We start from the raw sequence: 24,007 nt of genomic DNA on the forward strand, positions 1-24,007 counted from the left end.
TCAGGAGCGGACTGCTGGTTGAAAATAATCATGGAGATTACTTTTGCGTCATTCTTCAAATGTTGTAGGTGAGTGTGTAGGTTATAGTATATACACCTCACTGAAAAGAAACAAAAAAAAAAAAAACGGAGTATAATGCCGGGCTATATATGCTACATAATCTATAAAGCGCACTAGTGTTATTCATACAGATCACAAATTAAATAACCTACATTGTGCAAAATTTTCATTTGCAATTCAACGGTATGATACATATGTTATACTACTGGTAGTAGAATAAATAAGTAAATATTGGGTAAATAGGGCATGAACAACCAAGGGACTGCACAAGTAACAGAGGTTTAGTTTAATTTATCCACGAGAGGGAGAAGCGCAAAGTTCTACGTCTTGGTAGGTCAGGTATAACTGTAATATGGGTTTATAGTCTAGACAGTCTATAAGTATAGTATGTTAGTAATAATATGAGAGAGAGTAACGTTTTATAATATATGGACTGTAATAGCAAAACTTTGTCATTTAACAGTATATATAAACGTTTAACGTGAAACCTTGAAATAAAAAACTACCGTATTTCAAGATGTTTTTTGTACATGTACATAATCGCACTAGAAATTAGAATTGGTAACGGTAGCAGTTGGTTATTATTTTATGTATTTTATCATTTACTAAGCCTTTGTGGTATTTTTAATAAAAAAAATATTGTTGATGATTGGCACGCGAAGAACTGAAGCTTTATAAAATATATTTAAAGATCTAAATAAGTATCATAATATACTCGTAAGTATAAATGTAACTAGTCTAGTGCAGAAAATGGACTAATTTGAAAGTGAAATGACCACATACTTTGCAAAGTGTATATTACTGTTCTTATAAGTTATAATTTACCATCAACATTAAAAGATACTTTCAAGTTCCATAGGCCTAAAACTAGAATCTAAATTTAAAATGCACTAAAAATCGAACGAATGAAACTTTTTTCGTTCCAAGCATTGCAATTTTCAAGTTCCAGCGTTTTTTGTTTTTTTATAAATTAGTAACACTAACAATATTTTGCAGTCTTGTTTCACAATCACACCACTTTCTCAGGAATGAGTATTTTAAAAAATTAATTATATGTATATTTGTTTTCATCTAATTAACTTATTCGTATTTTATAAACTTGTTAAGTAGTATACCATGTATAAAAAACAACATTTGATGCATTTTTATTATTTTTGTTATTATGACCTGATTATTTAAGGTATAACTTATACTGATGTTGAATTAATCATATAACAAACTTATAAAGTAATATCCATTCTCATTCTTCTTTGTTTTGACTCAAGTTCTTTGAATTATTGTCAGATAAAATTTTATATATTATATATATATATATATATATATTGCATACATTGCAATTACAGCACGTAAGTTTAAAATTCAGATATGGTCATAGTTAAGGCCAATGTTATATATCTAAATGGGTTGTTAGCAGTTTAATTTCAAGTTTGGTAGAAGCTGTAACATTGAAAGACTTTAAGATAAGATTGCATCAGTATATACATCAATGTTCTTATAACAAAAAGGAATTTCTAATGTAAGGTGGCTGTAGAAAATGGGATAGCCAAAAAGGCAAATGTTTCCCTTGTTCATTAAAAGTGACTGTTTTCTAATGTAATAAATAAAACTGCATTTTTATTGTTAAAAATGGCTTTGATATTATAATTATTATATTTAGAATTTTTTTCACTCTTAATTGTTAATTTCATATTTGATACATGCAAGACAAGCACTTTAAATGTATCTTCTATGTGCCACAAAATCCTGTCCAAAAAAAAACTTTCATAAGAAACTAGAACCTGTCAGATGAACATTAAATACTTTTGAAACTTTTGGATGCACTTACTTTGAATCAAAATTTAAATATAAATCCTTGTGAAACAAAAATAGTGGAGAATTATCTTGATGAAGCCTAAATAACAAGACTGCTAGAAAAGAGATAATTTAGAATCATCTTAAGTAATTTGAGATGATAAAAACTGAAGCAACAGAAAAGATAAAGATTACAAGTAGAAAAATCTATGTTGGTTTTGGCCTAGCATATAACGCCTGTTGTTTTTTGTGTTTTTTTTCATGTGATGAAAACTGTCACAACTTCCAGTTTCCTTTTGTGAAAAAACTTTCAAAGTTATTCTTGCATCATAACTTTACTTTGTTTATATCTGGTTCCATAACTACAGATTGGTTATGGAAATGATATAATCTCAGAGCTGTTCAAATGAATACTAGTTACCCTAACTTGAACATAAGGTGATAGAAAGCAGTTCACACTGTTGAACTTTCCTCACTACACAAACACAAAGCTGATTCTCATTGCAGGGATTATGAACTATATATGGTGCTGTTAGTTTGTCAGTGGAATGAAGTAAAATTTGTTGGTAGCATATAATGTTTATAAATGAGAGTTGGTGGTAGAGAATTGTAATGAAAGTCTGAGTTAGAAGTTTTCAAAGCCTCATCAAACTCATTTTCAAGAGTTCTCTTGTTTAATTATTACACTCCAAATAAGTACTGTTGAATTGACATATATTAATAACCTATAAATAGTAATTAAATGTTTTGAGTTTTTTAATTACTTTGATAACTAAAAAGCCTTCTTTCACTATGATGTCTGTAAGTAAAAATCGTTACTCATTTCAGAGACTCCAGATTTTTTACTTAAGTAATAAACATTTTAATTGCATTAAGTGAAATGGTAATGAAAAAAAGATAAGCTAATCATAAAGTTAAATAAAATGAAAACATGCAAAATTCTCAGGCTGTGTAGAGTGGGAGAAAAAATAACTTTAAATTACTTTTCCATATTTTGTTCACACCTCTTTTATAAATGTTTTATGAAAAATGGGAAGCTAGGTAAATGATCTCACAAATTCATTAAATGTGTAAATTTCATTAAATGCCTTTTTTAATACACTATGTCCGTTGTGTCCCAACCAACCTTATGAACCCTGGTATTTTGTAAAAGACCTTGCTGGCACTGAATATGGTAAACTGTAATTGACATATTAGAAGACACATTATTCTGCCATGATATTTGTACCATTAAGCACGATAGTACTATATTTAATATTACAAATGTAAAAATTCAACATCTGTGTGTGTGTGTATACAGTTTAAGGACAGTAAGGGACCTTTTGGTTCATTTAGGCTGTTCCATCTTGTATACTGAACTATCAAATAAAAATAAAACATCAAAAACCAGCCCTTATCATTCAAGGATTTACCAAGCTTCCTTTAGATTCCCTTAACCCTTTGACTGCACTGCTTTAAACTTGCATGAAATTTTTGAGAGCCATACACTGTATACAGCATGCTTCCATTTAATTACCAGAAGCAGACTGTATCCTGTATGCAGAATTGGCAACGAATGGGTTAAAATAACTGCATCTACCACATTTGAAGGCAAACTGTTCCAAAGGTTATTTACCCTGTTAGAAAAATAAAGATTTTTTAGGTGGTGACTACTTCTACCCTGTCAAAATTTATACTTATATCCCTTAGTGTTACCACTCTCACCATTAAATACAAACTTCAGTAAAATGAATATTGTTGGTGTTAGTTTAAATCAAATGCTTCAGAAGTGACTAATGGAATATGCAAATATGAAAAACATATGTTTAAAGTCACAAGCACAATATGTTATTCAGTTCTAATAGTAACATGTTACAGTTTTTTAATTTAGTTTTATGCTCTAAAGTATATCTGTGTATTGTTTATAAACATCTTCAATTGTGTTACTTACTACACAGGTAGGTTAAAATACTTCTGAAATGGCACTGCGTGCTCTGTTAAGACCAATTACTGCAGCAACAACCAGATCCAACAAAATGACTTCTACACCTGTTACTGGTCTAATACGAAAGCAGCCAAGCTCAGACATGGCTGCTTTCCGTGAAGTTTTCAAAAATGCTAAACATGTTGTAGCTTTGACAGGAGCAGGAATAAGTGCAGAAAGTGGAGTGCCAACATTCAGGGGTGCAGGAGGATTTTGGAGGAGATATAATGCTCAGGTACTTAATAATTTGGATGTTTCCCTTTTTTATCTCGTACATCTTGAATGTTTAAAGGTTCTATAATACATGAAAATGATTCAAAGAGTGTCCAATAATATTATGTCATCAGTCTGTTGTTAATTTTTGATTGCTCCAAAAATAAAAAAATACCCATTTTAGTAATTACTAGATATCAATAGGTTAGAAAAGTGGAATTAGTTTAAATTATTTTAAAGTTAAAATGGAAGGAGGATAAGCATTTTGAACAGTAGTTTTAAATATCCAATAGTCAAGTGATAGTCAATCAGTTTAAGTATGTTCCTTAATTCACAGTTTGAGGGCTTATAATTAGTATTATTAATTCCTTGCTTTTTACATTATCTTTTCTTAATTATTCAAGCTTTCCATCTCCATTTTTAATTTTTACAGAGCCAAGTGAGTTTCTGACTGTCTTTTACCCTTCTTCCTTTGACTTTAGTCATCAGAATCCATGCCAGCAATCCCTCTTGTCCAATTATATTTCCAAAGTAGCCTGCACTTCAGTTTCCTAGACATTCCCTGCAGTTGTATTTTTGTCATTGCAAGTGTAACAGTTTTAAGATATGCTATTGAAACTTGAATTACCACAACTGATTGCACTAGACTTATCACCCGTTAGATCATTGTTAAAGGATTTTGTTTAATCAATTCAATAGTACATCTTGGCATGGCCAGGTGGTTAGGGCACTCCATCTTGCAGTCTGAGGGTCACAGGTTCAAATTCCTGTCCCACCAAACATGCTTGCTCTTTCAGCTGAGTGAGTGTTACAATGTTTGTCAATCCCACTATTCATTGGTAAAAGAGTAGCTCAAGAGTTGGTAGTGGGTGGTGAGGACTGGTTACCTTTCCTCTAGTCTTTCACTGCTAATTTGTCAACATTTTGTTAACCTGAAGATGACCTAAGAAGGTCAAAACAGTGTTCTGTACTTTATTTTAATTAAAGTTTTAATATCCATACCAGCTGTTTTGAGAATACTCTTTTTCACCGGTAAATTAGGGATGGCTAGCAAAGATAGCTCTCGTGAAATTCAAAACAAACAAACCATTACAGTTGTGGGGTATTATAGAATCCCATGACATTATCCTATATCTCTTCCTCCCTGTGTCAGAAGTAGGTAACTTAAACATTTATTAGGTATCCTAACTTATGCAGTCTCTTGCAGGAGTGCTTGATTGGAGCGTTAAGAAAGCTTCATAGACTTTATTACTGTAGTGATATTGGATTTTATTTTAATAATAGCAAGTCACTCCTGACAACACTGAAGCTTGTTAATAAATCAGAAAAGTTTCTGTATAAACCTCTATATGATATTATTAATAAAAGGATGACTTTTCTTGTCAAGCTACTTTTATTTAGAAAGAAAGGTGCTAGAAATATCTAGATATTGTTGAAGTTCTTGATGGAGAAACTGATGTAAACGTATGTACAAGAATTACCAAATATCCTTGAAGTAGAATGTAATGCAGATAAACGTGGATACCCCAGATTTTGTTGAAAATGGTATGATGTTTTAAATATACAGACCAAAAGGCTTACATGTTTTTATATTAGGTTATAATCTATATAATCCATCTGGCTTGGCTGTTGAGAACAGATGTTTGAAACAATTTCTCAGTGAGTGAATTTAATGTGAATTATTTTTTTCTGATTTTCTAAATTTGCTTTAAATCAATTGTGACCATTTAAAGAAAATTTTCAAAAAAAAACTCTTTTTTAGAAGAAAAGTAAATAAAAAGAGACTTGACAACTGGTGCTGTAATACTGAACTATCTAAGCATACAAGCTGTCCCTGTCAGCTTGTACTCTTAAACAACTCAATAGTAGAGTACTGGCTTTGTTAGCCAGAGATCTTTAGTTCAAACCCCAGTTCTGGAGTCTCTTTGCACTTGTCAGCTTTTTTTATGTAAAGGAAAAAATTGTTTTTATTAGAAAGTTCTTTCATTAATCACAGTGGAATTAACAAAACTTAGTATGGTGGTCATACCAATAATAAAAAAACAAGACTTGAGGATAAAAGGAGATAGAGATAGCTTATAATCATGGATAGCCCATTGGTGAAACAGTGCTCTGTTAGCCAAAGATCCTAGGTCCAGTTGACAAGTCTTTTTCTTTTTCACATGTTGGCTTTTATGCATTAAAGAAATAATTTGTTTGAAAGTTTCCTTTTAGTTATTCATTAGAAATTTTTAAATAGCAACAAAAATAAATAACAAAAAAATATATTTACTTTATTGTTGTTTATGGATCAAATAAGAAAATTTTAAGTTTTTTTTTCTCTACTGCTCAGACTATTACAAATAATTATTTAATTTGTGTATTACTTAAGCTAAGTTTTAATAACGTTAATGTTTTCAAATATAGGATATTGCTACTCCAGGAGCCTTTCTTGCCAATCCTTCCCTAGTTTGGGAATTTTACTCCTATCGCCGAGATCTTGTATTAAGTAAGAAACCCAATCCAGTAAGTACAATTTCTTAGTTAAAGTTTCTAGCAATAAATTTTGTTTTTTTTTATGTATTATTTTTTGTCATTATTAATGCATTTAATGTTTGTTATTTTATTAATTTTATCACATACAAGCTGAAATACCTGTCAACTGATAGTGAATGTTTTAACTTTATCAAAACAATGTCAGTTAATAGCAATCATATATTTGAATATAATAATTTAAACATAAACTCTTACTCAAAATATGAAAATTATAACAAAGCTATTTCATTAACAACATTTGCAGTTTGGTTTCCATCTACCATCTTTGAATATCCTACATTTCATTGACCATGAGAAAAGCATGGTTGTTTGAGAAACAATCCAGCAACTTTAATACATTGACCTTGAATTCCTTCAGAATACCTCTTGGTGTAGATTCCTGTACATAGTGAGGGGCCTCCCATGGAAGGTTCTGTTCTTTCAGTTGACCTCTTCTAGGATCTAAACATCCAGCCATGTGTTTTCCATGCATGGCAACCCTTGAATGGGAGGAGAGGATCCTGGTGGCTGAGGGATTCAACCCTAATACACCAATTTGGCCTTGAATTCTTGTAAATGGGCAGCCTTAGGGTGGCCCCCCTTGGGTCATTTGGCTGGGCCACTCAGGCTAGGGTCAACCAAGTACCAGTGTTGGATGTTCTCAACAGGTGTTGTGGACATTATATCTGATGCTGGTGTTTTGGTATAGTGCTCATGAAACCCTGGCATTGCTGCAGTGTCCTTGTTTGAGATTGTAGTGCGTCCTCCCATAGGGTTCCATGGTGGGTGGGCTCAGTGGGCACCGAAATTTCCCTTTCTTTGTTATGTATACTTCAATTAAAAATCTTAAAAAATAGTGAAAAACAGTCTATAGGTAAATGATCACGTCTTGAAGAATCTGAGCAGCAATCCTGACCATCTGTACCACCTGTTGTACCTCATTTTCTTATATTACATTCTCTTTCAGACAAACCTTTTGGGCAGATGTCTCCCTTTTTCATTCAGAAGGGACTAGAGGGACTTGCTGGCTTTCCATAGTTGGTAAAGAAGCTTCGATCTGGTGACATATTGGTGGAAACGTCCACGTCTCAACACAGTGAACTCCTCTTGCATTCAAAGGCAATTGGGGATATATCTATTGAGGTTACACCTCATGCTACTTTGAATTCATCACAAGGAGTTATTGTTGAGAGGGATTTGAGAACATCTGCGAGTCAGAGATTTTAGCTGGTTTTTCCACCCAAGGGGTTTCTGCAGTGAGGCATATCTTCACTCGCAAAGATGGAATTAAGATGCCAACCAATGTCCTCATTCTAACATTTGCATCACCACGTCTATCAACCACCATTAAGGCAGGTTATCTTAATTGCAGTGTATGGCCATATATTTCAAATCCTCTCCAATGTTTCCAGTGTCAATGGTTCAGTCACTCAAAGATGACATGTCATGATTCTTTGACGTGTGCTTATTGTGGTGGCAAGGACCTTGATGCCTATGAATGTGAAACGGTCCCTCATTGCATCAATTGTTATGGCTCTCACTCATCCTACTTTTGTTCTTGCCCTAAATGGTTGGAAGAAAAAGAGGTGCAGCATTTGAAAACATTTCATAACATTACTTACCTTGAGGCACGAAAGTTGCTGTGCTTCACTTCACATGGAACATATGCTGCTGCACTTTGTTCCACTACTACAGAACAGACGATCTTCCATTGTTCCTTTTGGCCTTCGTATCTAAGCTCAGTTGGATGAATTGGGTCTGTCCTTGAATAATGTTGCTATATTTACTGGTCAGCCCATCCCACCATGGCTTCTTACAGTCCCCATTTGTGACTTATCTTTACGTTATCTCAGAAAAGCAGACACTACAGATTGGAAGTATTGTCTGTTATTTGCTGAACCTTTTTCGAACCATCCTTCCATTCCTATTTATACAGATGGTTGGAAATCAGGTGCCAATGTGGGCTCTGCCATGGTTTGTTGTGGTTCGATGGTTGCACGCAGAATTCCCTCTACAGCTTCTGTGTTCACTGCTGAACTGTATGCCATTTCTTTTGCCCTGGATCATATAGAAGCTAAGAAGTATTCAAACTGCACTATTTATACTGACTCACTTAGTTCTCTACTGTTTCTGGAATCACTTCACGTTAGTTCACACCCTGTTCTCACCAATATTCAAAACCAACTGGCCCATTTCTCATTAACATCTACTTCTATCCGGTTTTTCTGGATGCCGGGCCATGTTGGTATTCGTGGGAACGAGCTCACTGACATTTTAGCTAAATCTATCTGCTAGGACACTATCACCACTGTGCTTATTCCATATGTGGACTGTGGTCCTGTATTTAAGGCTCAGTTCCGTGCCAGCTGGCAGTTGACTTGGAGTGGGCAATGCGAAAACAAGCTTTTTCAAATAAAACCCTGTATTGGACTTTGGCCATCTTGCTTCCATAAGGATGGGAAGAGGAAGTTGTTCTACCTAGACTACACATTGGTCACAGTTTTTTAACTCATAGTTTTCTTTTATCTGGAACTGGCACACCAATGTGTTGTCTGTGCCACAGTAAGCCGCATTTCACTGTCTTGCTGTCATTATGACTTTTAACGATGGCACCATTTTAAACATATTCTGTCTCAAGGTCTGTCCATAACATTAGACCACGTTATTGGTGATGGTGACACTGTCCACCTTGGAAATGTTTTTAGTTGTTTTTTTTAAAGGCCATCAATATGTTTAATGTCATTTAAGTTTTTCATTCTACTCACTTTTATAATTTCTTGGATACAGTTTCATAAATACTGCATGGTTTGGATCTCTTTCTAGCCATAATTCTCTCCCAACTGGATGTGCTCCTTTTCTACCCATATATATGACATCTTTCTACAGTGCACTACTTCTGAAGTAGATATACTTTTCTACAATGAGTGAAAAGTATACCTACTTCATAAGTGGTACTGTCCCCCACATCAGATCTTAGACCATCTTAGGGAGTGTCTTTCAGATGCTTTCGAAGGATGCTCCTTTCTTTCCTTCACACTGGCCCCTCCACCTATTCACTGTGGGATTCTGGTTATTTGTGTCATTGGAGGTAGTGTACTTTATTGGAAGTAATAATTTTCTTATACTCAAAATGTATTTCCAATAGGTACTTACCTCCTGCCTCACTTCCCTCCCTTCTTCCTGTGTCAGATGTACTATTATATATATGTTTTAATATTGATGTTTAAGTTAAATTTATATTTAGAAATTTATTTATAATGTTAAATCTGTATTGTGAAATTCACAAAAGTTGTAGAAGATTCTCAAGTGTAAGAGTTTGTAAACAAGAGTGTATCACCTATATTATTGTGCAAGCTGAAATATAGAGAGCATCCTTGAATGAGAATAGCTATTTATATGGGGGGTATAAGAATGTGTTAGAAATACATTATCAGTGTAGATAAGTGATAACTTTCAGTTTCTTGCTTTGTAGCAACTAATTGCTTTATAACTTTAATATGCTGTGGAGTTACATATATTCAAGCAATGGGAGTTCTTTTACCATACTTACAGAATCTAATCATACAAATGTGATAATTTAAATATTACATTAGATATGTCAAGGACATTTCTAAGCAAGGAAGAACTGTCACAGTCTCTAGATGTATGGGGAAAACACAGTGCAAAACAATGGAGAAATATCACACTATTTACCTTCCTGTAGGTATATTGAGGGAATGGTACAAAACAAAAGAGAACTGTCTGTCCACCAACAAGTGTATTGAGAGCACTACTAAGCAAGAAATTTATCACACAGTGGTGTTCAGCTTTCTTTAAGAAAAACATTAGTCATATTTGATACTTTTTTGCAGAAGGCTACTACACGTGTGGTACCAGACTATTCTATTTATCTATCAAATAAGATGCAAACATATATTTTTCATTAAATTGCAAAATGTTTAGGTTCTTGTGGGAGAAAAGAAATTTCTGAGTTTCTTGTACTTTTCTTTGGGATAAATATAATTAATCTCTTTACTTAAACCACAAAGACCTGTTAATGTTTCTGTCTGAGAAAAGTTAAGAAAAAAGATACTTTATCTATTGAATAAAAGATATTCCAATTAGCAAAATGTGTATAGTTCTCTGCAACTTGTACTTTATTTGTATTCATGAACCAGTGAAAATAAATGTTGTCTTTGTTACCAGTATTTTGTTTTTTAGGCCTGATATAAACATCTATCAAGAATAAGATCTTCAAGTGTACTCTTAGTAAAAGGATAAATACTCATCTTACAAATATAATTCCTTTTTAGTTTGTCTATAGCCAGAGACATATTTGCTTATTTTTTTGTTATTCAGCTTAGATATTTTTACAGCCCTTCTCTTTTTAAATACCAGAGTAACCAGGAAAGGTTAGTTTGAATAATAGTAGTTTTATTATTTTATGGTAAGTTCTTAACAGACTCGTATTGTTCATGCTAAGAAGCATCTGGTGATGATGACTGTTAACTGAACATAGATGAACTACCTAAACATATTAGCACTAAGAACTAATAGAAATTTTAATACCTAACACTTTTTCAGTTTATATATAACCAAAGCCCTACATTTTCTTCATCAGGCCTAGACCCTTTTACAAGACCTGCACATACACAGGGTAAAAATGATTTTTTAATAAGAGAAACTGTAGTTTGCATAATGGCAGTTGTATTGTTTCATTGATAAGTTATATTGGTTAGGCTCACATTGCTCTTGCTGAGTCTGAGAAGCGGCTGGCTGACGATGGTCGTAGATTAGTTGTCATCACACAGAACATAGATGAACTGCATAAAGATGCTGGCACAAAGAACCTGTACGAACTTCATGGTAAGTTTAGAAAGTACCAGACACAAATTTGCGTAGGTAATATATTCATGAGATAATGCTTAGGTTACCTTTATGGTTACCTTTTTTCATAGTAGTTTAAACAGCACTGATTGGTTAGTTAATTTGTATGAAGAAAACTCTTCTGTACATGTTTAGTTACTTTGTATGATATTATCAACAACATAAAAGAAAAGCTATTAAAGTATATATCGATTACTTTTTCATGCTGATTTCTGTTAATATAATTTCAAAGGTCTGTTCTTCTTCCACAGCAAAGAATACTAAAATGTGTATTAACTAAGGATGATTAAAATATATTTTTAACTACAAAAAATTGACTATCAGTACATGTAGATTGAGAAAGGAGAAAGAAAAGTAAGAAAACTATTAATACCTACCAGTAGGAATGTCATGAAAATATTTTTAAACAAAAGAAAACACACTCCATGCAGAATAATTACATTAACAACCTTTTATTAAATATTTGTGAAGAAAATATCTGTTAACACCTTGGATTATTTGTGCTATAGTAATTGTACTAACTGTTTCTTATCTATTTCCTCAACTCTTGACACTAATGAAACATCTACAGAAATCTATGTAGAGTATCTAAATGTGTTTTGTACATATAAACTATGGCTATAGGCCTCTTTTAAAGATTTGTGACACATTTTACAGAAATGTTCACTAAAAGTCTACCCTTTTTCAGGCTTGTATGTAGAAATATGTTTGTATGCACAATGCTTATTGATAATGTTTTCAAGATTGTTATAAAATATATTAACTTCCATTCACCTGTACATATACTGCTTCAGAATGGTCATATTTTATGCCTGTTTAATAGGTACTTTGTTCAAGACTCGTTGCACAAAATGTGGCAGCATAAATGAAAACCGAGATTCCCCTATTTGTCCTGCTCTGGCAGGAAAAGGGTAAGTTTCTTCCATCATATACAATAAAGTTCCCCACCAACCCAAAAAAAACTAACTTCTTACCTACTTGTTCTTAACTCTAAGCAGCCCAGTCACATTGGCTCAACAGAACTGTTGTATGGATTGTTTTATTGCACTAGGGAAAAAATTACTGGATAAGTTTAAACTTGAGAATTTCTTTCTACAGATTATGCAGCTTTTGCAAATAAAATTTTATTTGATAAAGATTTCATTGTGTTAGGTTTTGTTTTAAACAGCTAAAAATGCTTATTTTTTTAATATTTTAATTACTGATTTTTATATCTTCTCAATTGTTGTAACAAATTTCAAACTGATTTTATTTTTCTTTAAATTAAATGTATATTTCAAATTACTTTTGTTTTTCTTTGCTCATTTAACTTGAACTAATATGGCCTAATGTATAGAAGACCTAATACAGTGGAATTATTGGGAAAATAAAACTAGATGCTGTCGAGTACAAAATGATTCAGCTGGGTCTATTTCATGTTGATCAACAGAAAATTTCCTATCACATGTCAAACAAAATATAAAAAAGATGAAACATACTTTTTGCAGGATTTAAGAGGAAAAAATCAGGACTGTCATTTTAGGAGAATTTTTTTTCTAGCAACACATCAATAAGTTAATTTTTTTATTACTTTGTTTCAATCTCTGCTGAAATGAAAACCTTTTTGGTTTGTACAGTTTGAAAGAACAGAAAAATAAGATTTTTTCTTTGCTCTGTTTGTCCTTGTAGCAGATTTTTCTTCTTTAAGCTCAGGATTTACTTTTAATTTGGCTAAAATAACTTTTAGGGGGGAAGTAAGAGGCATAACCTTTTAGTCACTTCTTAAAGTATAGATGCAAACAATTAAATTGTAGCATGACAACTGAAGTTGAGAGACAGCAATTGGCTAAAAATGAATAAATACAGTTACAATTATTAAGTCACAAGAACAAATTAGTGCTATTTCATTCAAACCTTTTATAACTTTTTCTAGAAGGTCATGTGTTATATTATGCTCAGAAAGTTCTTAAACACAACTGAATTTGTTGGAAGCTTGCTGAAATCAACCCAAAATAAAAATAAACAATTTTTAAATTTTATTTTTATGTATAAAATTAAATAATTTTTTTATAAAATAAAGGTCAACTTATGAATTTCTTTTCAATTTATAGAAAAATAATTATAAAATTGCTTTCTTTACTTTTTTAAATTTAATGGCAGAGTTTTGTCCTCAAAACAAATGCATCAAAAAACAATTTTTGTATGCACTTATTCAAATATTGAAGCAAATAGTTAACACTGTGCTATGAAGTGCCTTTTTTTCTATGCTTTTAGCATATAGTAATTGGAGCAAACTTATTTGTAGTCTATAGCTACAGTACAATATAATGATTTAACTTACAAAACTAAGATAACTCAGTAAAGCACTTAAGAACATTTAAAGAAAACTATAATATATTTAAAATTCTTATATTAGTAGACTACTAAACTTGATTACATATTTCTTATGACAGTCTTGGGCTAATGAAGCAACTGTGCATGTGTGTATGCACTTTTTTCTCTCTCTCTTCCCAATAATTTAAACTTCCAACATTGTTGCGTTTTAATGCATTTTGTGTTTCTTCATATAAAACAAAAATTAAATTACAGACTTTCCAATAATAATATTTTCTTTGTTGTGTTCCACCTTTGACTTATTTTTGGTAAAAGTAACTTTATTGTTACATATCATATATTTTGTTGATGTACAGGTCTCCAGACCCTGATGCTGAAGATGCCAGAGTTGAAGAAGGAGAGCTACCAAGTTAAGCAGTTAATACTTGTATATTATTTTATATTTTTAACTTCTCTAGCATTTGAAAATAATCAAAGTACGGATCCTAAACATTTCTTCCATAAACTAATGAAGTAACACAAAGTTAGTTTGTTTTGTTTTTTCAGTATACTGATTTACGTGAATTAAGTTGGCATTATAGTTAAGCAGTTTTTGTTCATGGATTTTCTTCTGCCTAAGGTTTCATTGATATGAAGATATTGCAAACCCTTTCCTGGGTTTTTCTTAAGCATTGGCACTAGGGTTCAAAATTTAGTCATTTCAGCAAAACTATAAGCAAGAAAGATCAGCAAAAAAACATGACACACACTACCATATTCATCCCTCAAAAAAGATGTGCATTATAATGCCTTACATCTTTATTACAGACAGTTTAATAGGAATTATTAATAAGATCTGAATACAAGTAGGCAAATAAAATAAATGCTTAAAACTAATTTAAATAGAAAGTATGTGAATAACTTTCATAAATAACAATTTAGTATAATACTGATGTTTCTATAAACATTGGTGTAATCTAGAGATTTAATATTAATTACTATATTATTTACAGTATAAAACAGAATTCTGAAACTTATCAACATTTTTTTTAATGAAATATTGTTTCCACTAAATGGACTAAGTTGCATCATATTTTTAGTATATGAAATAAACTGATTTAAATAATATAGTTTTGCAGAACGATTGAGATGAGGTTTTGGTATTACTGAAGGTATAATTCTCTGGACCATATAATTGTCTTTATTATATACCTATTATTATTTTGCCTGTGTTTTGACCAGTGAATTCTCCTGCCATCATTAGGTGCTATATCAGACATTTTGTGTTGTGCATCATTTCCAGAAAGATTTTTGGAGAATTACCTGGATACATGGCTATCATTGATTCTGTAAAACAACTAATTGTGGTTTGTCAGGTGTATTAGACATACTTTCTTCATGAAAGTTTGATATATTCAGAGCTTTTTGATTTGTGAAAGGAAAAACTGTTCAGATAACAATAACTTTTTTGTAAGGAAAAACTTTTTAACTAATGTGTTTCTACTTGAAACTAACCTAATGAGGAAATAACATGCTTGTAAGGACTATTCATAAGAATATACCATTAACTACTACAGTAGTTTGTTGATTACTTCAAATATGAATATAATGATTTATTGTGCAACTATATATGTTCTGTTGTAAAAAGTTATTGGTGTTAAATATTCTATGGACTGTGTAAGCTCATATGTACAACATTTTGGTTTTTACACTTGTACCATGAAGATTACTTTTTTATATTTAGCTATTGAGAGTGTTTTTTTGTTACAGGTGTAAGAAATGCACAGGTTTGTTACGTCCCCATGTTGTATGGTTTGGAGAATCTCTAGACCCTGATGTGTTGATGAATGCACAGAAAGAGTTAGACAGCTGTGACCTCTGTCTGGTGGTGAGTTTTTTTATATCTTTCTTTTGTTATATAATTATTAGTTGATCACATGGAAAGAAATATTTTTATGCCTAAAATGTTGAATAGTAATGCTTTATGAACTTTTATTTAAATGTTATGAATCAAAATGATTCAACTCTGTGGTATCCAGATGTGGGGACATTATGTCCCATAGGAAAACTTGCACCATTAAATTAAAAACAAATTATAGAACAAACTTGTAAACATTCTCACACAAAAGTTAGTTGAAATTTGAACAATGAAAATATTTTATTTTACTTTTATAAATTAAGATTTTAAAAAATTGTTTAGGGATCAAAAAAACATCATAAGAGTGGTATGCTGCTTGAAGAAATGATGTTTGTGAATAAATTCTGAGTTTTTAACGTTTGTTGTTTTATACTTCATTTGAATTATGATTTTGCAGTAAAATAGGAAAAGGAAACAACATGATGAAGTACGCTTAGCTAGATAATTTTGTAACTGAATATATCAAGTTCCATTTTATTCGCAAGGCTTCTAAATAAATACTTGAAAGGGCAAATGCAATCAACCAAACAAAATATAAAAGGATTCAAAACATATTATGTGTATTAAATGAATCTTCTCATTAATAGTTTAAAAAGTTGATTTTCTTATTTGCAGTGAGGAAAACAAGTTACTTTTATTGTACATCAATGATTTGAAGCACAATAAAACTTTGGTGTTTTTAATCAAAGTAAAGATAAAATTTACAATTATAAAATTAAAAATGCAGGAAAATTTTAAAAAATGCAGAAAGAGATAAAAATTAGTAATTAAAGTAAAACATTCAGTAAAAGTAAACATTTTTAATTGTTTTGAAAAAAACACATCAAAAGAAAAAATAAATGTTTAGAAGTTATAAATTCATAAGAATATCATATAAAATGGAAGAAGAAAGGTCCACCTTTGGAATGTGGTTGGGTTATAAGGCTTTTACTTCACCATATATAAAAATAAGGTATTTGCATAATCTGTAGAAATTTATCTCAAGATTCACAACACTAGTTTATTGAGAAGTTTCATAAACAAATAATACAACATATACATCAAATAGATGAACCAAATAATTTAGAGTTAAAACTTTTAAAAATGTTTCTGTATAGTTTTACTATGTAATTAAAGGGAGATTGAATCACCCATGCTAAAATTGAGTAATGTAATTTCTCACACTTATGAAATTGGACCTGCAAAAGTTTGAGAGGAGTGTTTGCAACAGCAGTTGACCTGATTTGTTAGTGTGGTATTAAGTCATCACTGGACAGAACATTTGAAGAAAAAATTATTCAAGCCCATAAATTTTACTAAATTAAGGCTTTTTTCAGTTTATTGCTATATGTATGTGTGTCTTTAACTAAGAATTAATTTAGAATTAGTTTCTTACTAAAATATTTCTTTTTCACTAAATTAACCCCTACATTTAAACATTTTTGGTTTAAGAAACCTTTGAATACTTTGAAAACTAGACCTTCCTTACCTGAAGACAGAATTAAAATGAATATACAGTACTGTGTAAAAGTGTTAGAACAAGAGAATATTTTATTATTCCTTCCATTTTATGGGCTAATTCTCCCCTGCCATCACAGAATGTAAATTGTTGCATTATAGTGATGCTTCACTGATCTCTGTTGACAATTGATTGAGCCAGGGTAAGAAAACTTATCATTCTTCAGAGTTCCCATATACTTGTACCAAGAGCATGTTATAATTTTTCTGATTGAATGACCATACTGATCAAATTTAGGGTCTGAACAGTCAGGGTACTCCATGCAGTGTTTTAACTGTATAGAAAGAAGTTAGTGTATGGTATTGTTATATATTAGAATAAATCAATCTAATAGCACCACTCCACAAATAAACCTTGATAAACTCAGTGTTAAACACCATACATTAAGTTTTGTCATGTCATGAAATGGGTCGAAAAAGAGAATTCTCAGTATAATAGAAAGTTCACATATAGCTTTATTTAATGGTGGTTGGACTCTGACAAATCACTGCAGACTTGAAATGATCCCCAAACATTGTCAAGTACATCCTACAACATGAGACCAGGACAGGTATATTTGAAAATAGGAAAGGAAGAGACAAAACACCTAAACTCAATGATACTGATGTTAAGAGTCATTGTTTATCCAGCCTTCATGACAGAAGGAAGACTGCCACTGATCTCAAACATGAAAATAACGATCATATATCAAACGACAGAAAATGTGGCAGTTGAAAACTCTTACTTCAATCTTTAACTATTGTTATAAGACTGAAATTTGGAAACAAGTACAAAACCTAGACTGTTGATGATTGGAAAAGGGTATTATGGACAAATGAGTCCAAATTTGGAATATTTGGTTCAAAGCATAGGTAAAAGATGTTTAGCTAAGAAAGGAGCTACTGGAGTTATTCAAATAATGCAGTGGTCCTCTAAGAGCCCCAGTGTCTACCCAGTTGAGCAGATCTGGGATTTAATAAATCAAAAACTTGACAAATTATCAGTTATCAGTTACTTCCAAAGAAAGTTTATGGGAGTGTATTAGAAACACTTGGAGTAAATTCCCAAAGGACACTTTGATTAAATATGTAACAACAAAGCCAGAAAGACTGTCTGCTGTTATAAAGCAAAAGGGGAACACAAAATTTATTAACTGTTTGCTGAACTCAGACACTTCCACTGAGTTTCTGTTGTACTAAATATGAAAATTAATAAAATTTTGATGTTTCACCTGTGATATACCTGACACTGTTCTTTAAAAGTAGTCTGAAATTTAATTTTAGACTTTGTCCTAACACTTTTGTGCAGTACTATAAATTATTTTTGTTGTGCCAATACTTGGAATGACTGGTGCTCTGGAGGAACATTACTCATAGTGTTCTTGTCCTTTATGATGGAATATTGTAGGATTGATATTTGCAAATATTGAACTTTGTTGTGCAAAAATAGGTCACCCATTTTAATGCCATTGCCACTTTTAGTATAAAAGCTTGTTTTAGCTGGTCATGATATTTTTAAAACAATTTCAAGATAAAACATTTGTTACCTGTCATGGATTTAAATGTATTTAATATGCAATTATGTTTCACAACAGTTCTGCATTAACTTCAAATTTATATTTAACTGGCTTTTGCTATGATCATTCTTATCCAGTCCTATGATCACATAAACCTACCTAACTGTTGTTTGGTATGTGATCATATTAGTATACCTGACCATTATTTGGTATGTGATCATATTAGTCTACCTGACCATTGTTTGGTATGTGATCATGTTAGTCTACCTGACCATTGTTAGGCATGTAATGGCATATGTCTGCCTGACCATTGTCATGCTTTTATTTTTGTACATTATCTGAACTTAAGCACAGACTAAAACTTCAACAGAAAGTTAATTTTCACATTTCCATGTTTCACTAGATTGGCACATCCTCAGTTGTGTATCCAGCTGCTATGTTTGCACCTGAAGTTGGTGCAAGAGGCGTACCTGTAGCTGAATTTAACATTGAATCAACATCAGGCACAGAGAATTTTGGGTAAGTATACTACTAATATTCTTCCAGTGGTACAAATACAAACCAATGCACAGTTATGGAGTTTGGATTAAGTGTACTTGTAAGGCAGTATGTGTATTGAATAGCTCAGACAAGTAGAAATTGTGGAGATGTACATTAATTTTTTAAACTTGCAACTTTTTGTATGTTCTTTTAGAACTATTTTCATGGTGTCCTAATAATTATTACCATAACTTATAAAAGTTTCTGGTATATTTATAAAAGGTGAGCAATAAACATGGTTTGGATTAGTTTCAACCAAAGAGATAAATATTATCAGGCACCATCATTGTCCAGTGGTTAAATTGGGATTTTCAGCCAGTTTATGGTAGTGTCTGCTTAGGTTTAAGGAGTTAAAACTTTATTACAAGCATAACTATTGTAAAACATTAGTAACACGGAAAGCTATAGCAGTTCTTTTAACTTGTGTACTTATGTCAAGCAGTAGGAGATTCAGTGTATTATGCATCCTGTAATATTAAAGATGTGATAACATGAACATTCAGGTCTATTTTGGTGCTGATTTCATTTTAAAATTAGTTGTGTATGAATGATTTTATATTTAACTACAAGCTTTCAAATATTCAAGTTTGGAGAGGAAACAACAGTAATAACACAGAAGGGAAAATACTGCAATAATGAGTCATTATCTTGTGTTTAAAAAAAGAGAGAGAGAGAGACCGTAAGCTGTGGAAAGAAAACAGGACAAGAAAAATATTTACAGTATCTTTTTATATATAAAAAGTGTTCTCAGTTCATGTACAAAATCTATTCAATACAGTCTGCATCATCATTTGCAGTCCCCTTGATTTCCTCGGTGTGTAACGTATAGTTCTGGATATACAACACTCACTTTGTGATCCTCACATTGTCAGTTTTGCACTTTTGGATCTATGCAAAGAGCTGATGGTCTGTCTGGATGATGAAATTCCTCCCATAGAGGTAGTTCTGGAAATTCTGGATGGCTAATATGATGGCCAAACACAGTAATTCAATAACAGAGCAGTTTTTCTTACAACTCAACAGTTTTTGTTTACCTGTGTACATTACTGGAAGCAGTCTGTACTCATGTTTTTCTCTGTAATTTTCTTTGCTCCTAGATGTCCTTCCACAGTCGGATTGTGAATCAGCTTCATCACTTGTTTGTGGTATTCTGTTGGAAATATGATCTATTTAACTTCCCCTAGGACTACCTTGATAGATCTGTCACAGTACTCTCTTTTCATTATCTATTATGTAAGTCCTCTTCTCTTTATTTTTTGCATTCTACTTTCTCCCTGGCACTGTCTAAGTTTCTACAGTAGAGGATTTTTCAGTTCCTGTAGATCTACATTCAGTATATGACTTTTTGAGACTTGAAGAAGCTTGATGTCTTGCTTGCTCTTCTTCTCTTGAGCATTTGTGGTGACTGCAGATGCCTTATCAGTCTATTTTGTGTCTGGTTCCTCCAAATTTCTATTGCTTAGTATATTACCAATCACTAAGTTGTAGATGAGTGCCTTTGTACACATGGCTTTAAGGTCTCCCATGTAGAGTGTCCTTCTTTATTTCTGTCTTTGGGAAACTTTCTTACTGTTACATCAATCAGCACACACACACAGGTGTACCTTGCCTGTCATCTGGCCATTATATACTAAACTAGTTTAACTAAAGTTTTAATACCCATATCAACGACATTTAAATACATTTTTACTTCAAATGGGGTTTCTCATCATCATGAATTGTCTATTCTGTTTCTTCTGACAGCAGCATCCATGGTAACAGTCACTCTTCTCTTGCCAACACCTTCTTTGTAGGTAGCTCCAGCTGCTTTATGTTGATATATCTACTATTGCTTGTTGATGACAGACTTGCAGAATCTCAGTGTCTATTTTATAACAAACATAGGATTGATTATCCCTTTTGTCTGTTGACCTTTTTTTCCACTTTTGGTAATATCGTACTACTACTTAGCTACCCTAGTTTTGACTTTAAGTAGTTATTCTTAGAAATGCTTGTTATACAATCTCCATGGACTTTCATATACAGTTGTGCCAGCTTAGTCATTTCGTCTATATTTTTTGTTTCTGCCAGTCCTTAAAAATTGTTTTCACACTTGGCATGTCAGTCCATCTTCTGAAGTATCACCATAGATATGTCACAAACTGAAATACAGTTTTTTTCCAGTGTCAAATTTGACTTCGCTGTACTTCTGACCTAACATTTTTCTCGGTAAATTCATACCATTTCAATAAGGCAACTTTTTAACTTATCACAATCCATGGCATCTTCTGGTGTTATGCCCACATACACTTGTTAGACCTTTCCTTTGAAAAGTCAGCTGGGACAGACTGTCATTTATCTTTGTCTCAGTTCCTAATTTAGGCAGATTTTTCACACCTCACCAGGAAAGCATCCATGTCAGTTTTCTGTTCATGTTTTAACAGCTTTGGGTGGATTGGCCCTGACTACATTGTTATTCTTGGATCCTGTCTTTCTGTTGGGTGAGCTTTGCAATCATAATATGTGCTTATATTCTCTTTAATTCTAGTCTCTCATTTTCTTCTTCCTCTGTCAGTATTCTTATCCTCTCCTTTGTTTGACACACTTTCTGGTTCTTTTTGTTGTTTAACAAACTCTCATATCACTTGTACACTTATCAAAGTCAGTCAACATCATTATAAAGTATGATTGTATCTTACAATATTTTGCCATTTCTTTCAACTGTGTTTATATAGACCTTCTTCTCCTGTCTTTCACATCTTCTGCCATTTACCACTGTATAATTCTCACTGCCTTGCCAGGATCAGGTTTTTATGTATATGTGGGCCAGATTTTTTTACAGTAGATCTTTGCAACTTGTTGGTGATAAAGTTCATTAATAAATAGCACATGATCCTAGTGTTTCAAAATAGTATATTAAAATAACCAAACCTATAGACAGATGTACCTGGAGCTTTAAATAATTCTTTCTTTGTCAAAGTATGCACAGGTTGATTTAATTATTTTAGAACACAACTGACAAAAATTCTTCTTCTCTACTCTGTTATTACAATACAATAAGTGAATCAATAATCAAAAATAAAGAAAAGATTAAAAAAGTTTGATTTGCTATAGTGTTAGATCTTAGTAGATCTACAATGTTAGAGGTTAAATTAAAATCAGTTGTTAATTAGTCAGGTATGTTTAAAGAAGAGACTAATAATGTAAATTATGTTATAAAAATGTAACTACTGAAGAATTCTACATAAAATGATGGAAAATAAGTATATTTTCCAAGTGTTGTTTTAACTGTTATGAGCAAAATAAGTAGTATACTAACAAAGGTTCTATACATGGACAAACAATCTGTGTATAAACACCCAAAAGATCTTATAGGTGTGTACAATTTTCATGTAATAATAATCCAATTTTGTTTCAGATTCCATTTTGAAGGGCCTTGTGGATCTACCTTGCCAAAAGCACTTCATCCCTAAATTTGATGAACATGTGTTATTATTGATTAGGTCCAGTGTTCACTAGTATGATAGACTTCCTCCTTCTATGCCAACTTTAAGTTTTATCCCTCTTCTAATGATTTTCTGGTCAGCATCAGAAACAACATAACAGTAATTAAAGATACTCTGGTGAAAACTTGGAAGTGATGATGGAGATCAAATCTTGTGGATTGAACCCACAAGTTGTCCTTGAGGAGGAAGGCACAGTACTTGCTTAGATTAAAATGTCAACAATACTATAGAACTAATTAATATGTGGAGGTTGCATTTAGTTTAGTGAAATGTCAAATAAATAATCTTTAGTATACAGTTTGAAGAATTTTTTTCTGTACCTGGTTCAAAAACAAAATTTCTGAGAATTCTTAAAACAATACATAAAAGCTGAACTAGTTTGTTACAGTTAAGAACTATAAAATGTGATGAGCTTCTTTCATTTTTCGTAATCCAAAGGTTGAATGACTGGAATAAATATAAAGGTAGAATTGTGAATTGTTCTTGACTAGTTTGTTTTTGGATGTTCATTATATTTACCTGCTTTTCAAATGTCATAATTTCTTCACCATGGTTTGGTCCATGTTTTGGATCATGGAGAGTCAGGTTCTGCACAGACCTCTTCCTTCTTGTCAGGAATTATTTTGTTTGCACTGTTACTGAATCATAACCATATTTACTTTGTTGTCACATTACTCACAGTATGTTGCATTTTTCCATTGCCTGCAAATTTAACAAGCAAACACTTTTGTGCTTTTAAATGTTGTATGGAAGCATACAGTACTTTAAATTTCCCACAGTTAACAGCAATACCAGTATAACATGATTTGACAGAGGAAAGTGTTACTGGACAGCCCCTGTTTCATGTTTTATATTGTCTTTACAGCTACACATACCTACTCATTAAAACTAATGTTTTAGGTTACCTACAGAAAGGAATTTAATACATTCCACTGTTCTTCCTGTACAGTTTTGACGGTTATATGTCAACTGGAGAGACATGCAGGATTTGGGGATAGGACCCCCCATTAGAGACATCTACCTTCCAGCAGCCCCATCATCTGAAACATACACTTTTAATGTTTTAAAATTCTCTACACTTTGGCTCCCACTAATATGAAAGTGTAATTTTTTTTTCTGTTTCCAACTTAAAATAATAGAAACACAATTAACTCTTGTGAATGATGTAAACATTGTCATGAGTAGAAAGCATTTTACTCCAAAAGCCTTTAAGAATTGTATGAAATAATACTTTAATAACTCTAAAGTAGCTTATAATAACCACAACAACTTTAAGTACAATATGAGCCCCAGTATAAACCACAGTTAGCTTCCAGTTATGGAGTAATATTAAAAAATCATAAGGTAACCCTAACCCTTGACACATCATATG

The 24,007-nt window shown here is 32.0% G+C and overlaps 1 protein-coding gene across 1 annotated transcript; it reads left to right on the top strand.

Annotated features, from left to right (window-relative positions):
- Positions 1-277: 277 nt before the first annotated feature.
- On the top strand, positions 278-23,112 carry LOC143240152 (NAD-dependent protein deacylase sirtuin-5, mitochondrial-like). Its single transcript, XM_076482120.1, has 9 exons — positions 278-390; positions 3,789-4,049; positions 6,434-6,532; positions 11,260-11,386; positions 12,231-12,318; positions 14,077-14,129; positions 15,454-15,587; positions 19,014-19,129; positions 22,548-23,112. Exons 2-9 carry the CDS (start codon positions 3,810-3,812, stop codon positions 22,600-22,602), a joined length of 912 nt encoding a protein of 303 aa, XP_076338235.1. The 5' UTR covers positions 278-390; positions 3,789-3,809; the 3' UTR covers positions 22,603-23,112.
- Positions 23,113-24,007: the final 895 nt, after the last annotated feature.

This window comes from Tachypleus tridentatus, chromosome 13 (genome assembly GCF_004210375.1).
Source record: "Tachypleus tridentatus isolate NWPU-2018 chromosome 13, ASM421037v1, whole genome shotgun sequence".
NCBI lineage: Eukaryota > Metazoa > Arthropoda > Merostomata > Xiphosura > Limulidae > Tachypleus > Tachypleus tridentatus.

What these genes read in the sequence shown, in the direction of transcription:
- LOC143240152 (XM_076482120.1), top strand. Translation starts at nt 3,810, where the DNA reads ATGGCACTGCGTGCTCTGTTAAGACCAATTACTGCAGCAACAACCAGA. An exon ending in TAAGTAAGAAACCCAATCCA is followed by an intron (nt 6,533 to 11,259) that starts GTAAGTACAATT and finishes TATATTGGTTAG; the next exon opens with GCTCACATTGCTCTTGCTGA. An exon ending in TCAGGCACAGAGAATTTTGG is followed by an intron (nt 19,130 to 22,547) that starts GTAAGTATACTA and finishes ATTTTGTTTCAG; the next exon opens with ATTCCATTTTGAAGGGCCTT.